General features: G+C 43.0%; 1 protein-coding gene across 1 annotated transcript in view; it reads right to left on the reverse strand.

Moving 5' to 3' along the window:
* The window catches only part of LOC106881808 (acyl-coenzyme A amino acid N-acyltransferase 1), a 3,416-nt gene extending 1,668 nt beyond the window's left edge, over window positions 1-1,748 (reverse strand). The window contains exon 1 of the mRNA XM_014932324.2: window positions 1-1,748. This exon is cut by the window's left edge and continues 1,668 nt beyond it. Coding sequence (XP_014787810.1) covers window positions 247-1,581 — 1,335 coding nt within the window. The 5' untranslated portion in view covers window positions 1,582-1,748 and the 3' untranslated portion in view covers window positions 1-246.
* Window positions 1,749-2,431: the final 683 nt, after the last annotated feature.

Genomic DNA, 2,431 nt, shown 5'->3' on the forward strand with positions numbered 1-2,431 from the left:
GTCCCTTTGTTGTAAATGCATAGGCATTCTAGTAACTAAGTGTTGTATTTCTGTCACTTGTAATAATTTCAGTCATAGCAAGGGAGATAATCACTCGGGGCAAAAGAGTGACTGAGTGTACAAATCTCTGTACACCCTTGAGCACGAAGGCAGATATTTTTTACCTTAGTTTCTTGTTTAAACAGAATACCACTGCCACCACCACCACTGGTATTAATGTTTGTTTTTTGCTTTTTTTTTTTTGGTTCACAAACGACTTTTAGTGTACCCTTTCCCAAGTGTATTCCACAGAAAGTCTCTTATCCGTTTCCATGACTCTTCCTGTGCCACAGCATGTAACTTTGGCGTGCCGCCATAATACGCTACCCCTTTCAACCACTTGTGATACGTGGCGGAGCAGAGTGGGGCATGAGGTGGCTCTATGAGATGACCAGCACCTTCGTAAACGGCCACTTCTACCATTGACCGGTCAGCGTCACTCAAGGTGTCTAACCACTTTGTAACATCGGACCCTTTTACCATCGTGTCCTCCGCGCCAAGGATTATGAGTAAAGAGGGTGTGTGACTGGTATTAAAAGTGAAGTATTTCTCCAGATCATATTCCACTTGCATTGATCTCATACCATCGTTTTGGATCACTATACTTATACACTGCAAATTGAGGCAAGGGACAAGTTGTCCAGCCCTTGTAAATTTAGTCCCAGTGCCAAATGTAGGTGGATGGCCTATACCGACGGCTGATTTCACAATCGGACAGTTTAAACCCATGTAGAGGGTGATCTGTGCCCCGAGTGACACACCCACCATGCCAATTCCCCCTGGGGCCACATTAGGTTGGCTCTGCAACCAATGAGCTGCTTCCTCAAAGTACTCGTATTCAAAACGTAATTCAGTCGGCAGGTCTTTGTAGTAGAAGTAACCCAGCGCCATGGCGACAAACCCATGAGATGCAAGAAGTGCAGCCCTCATTTCTAACAACCCACCACGGGAACCAAACATATCAATCACCCCAGGGCGTGTCTCGCCATCCCGCAAGCCAGCTGGGATAAACAACGTTCCTCGGATACGCCCCGTTTCCACCACAATTCGACTCACATCCGGAGCCTTATATGAGCGCAGGACTACCTTCTTAGCCAGGAGGTTCTCCTCACTACAACCAGCCTTTATAACACCCCGTTCTTCATACTTCACCCACAACTCATCCCAACACAAGTGACCATCGTACACTCGTATCTCAAATGCGAGAGGTTCACTTGCTTCACTCTGGTAAAGTCGCTCACCAGTCCGCTGTCCTGGGACAGACACCATGCTCCAGAAAAGACCCATAGATTCCACACCAACGTACAAGCCAGAAGGTTCTGCACACTCTTTGCTCAAATCTACATCACCATGTTCTGAAACTGTGTAGTGGCTATACGAACCAAAGTGTTTACCATTCTGCTCTATCCAGGCACTGATGGTGACTGAAGTAAAGGGTAGCAAGTTCAATACCTGGATAGAGATCACTTGGTCAATAAGAGCTTCTTCAGGATAGCACTCTACTCGCACAGCCATTTCTTTCTCATTGCTGTTGTTACTCATTTTGATGTTGCTGTTGATGATGATGTTACGGATGCTGTTTTTGTAGTTGCTGTTTTTATACTTGCCGTTTTCGCTGTTGCTATAACCTTGTTGTTGTTCCTCTTCTCATACCCACTTTCTCTGTCGATGGCGGATCGTCTCTACAATAAGAAAAAAAAACAAAGAAAATCTCAAGTCAACAAATAACAAAAAACAATGCTTTAACGACGGATTAGCAAACACACAACACGGCTAGAGTTACAGTTTTAACCTTGTAGCATTCAAACTGGCCATATCCAGCCTAAATATTTTACCTGTTATATGTTAAAACCAGCCAGATGCAGCCTTTCAAACTTACCCTGCAATGTCATTCTAAAAATAAACACGGCTAGAATTACAGTTTTAACCTTGTAGCATTCAAACTGGCCATATCCAGCCTAAATATTTTACTTGTTATATGTTAAAACCAGCCAGATCCAGTCTCTCACACTTACCCTACAATGTCATTCTAAAAATAAACAAGCACATCATGGAAATTTTGAAACTACAAGATAGTGCTTGATTCATTGAAAACAATATGAATTACATTTGACAGAATGTGCAATTTACAAGGAAAGACCCAGAGGAGCAGTTACAGGGTAGCCAAATGTCACATAAGCGCCTAAGAAATTAGTAATCACAATTGTATGGGTGATAATTTCTAGGAGAAGTTAAACGTGTTTTGAAGAATATAAGAATAATAGAAAATGGAGACAAATACTCAAGATGAAGTAGTTGTATGCTGTCAACTTAATGTGACAGTCCCCTGAAGGGAATAATACTACTGTTGGTTAGCCCTAGGAAGCTGCACCGCTTCCTGTCGGCCTTGACA

This window comes from Octopus bimaculoides, chromosome 30 (genome assembly GCF_001194135.2).
Source record: "Octopus bimaculoides isolate UCB-OBI-ISO-001 chromosome 30, ASM119413v2, whole genome shotgun sequence".
Lineage (NCBI taxonomy): Eukaryota > Metazoa > Mollusca > Cephalopoda > Octopoda > Octopodidae > Octopus > Octopus bimaculoides.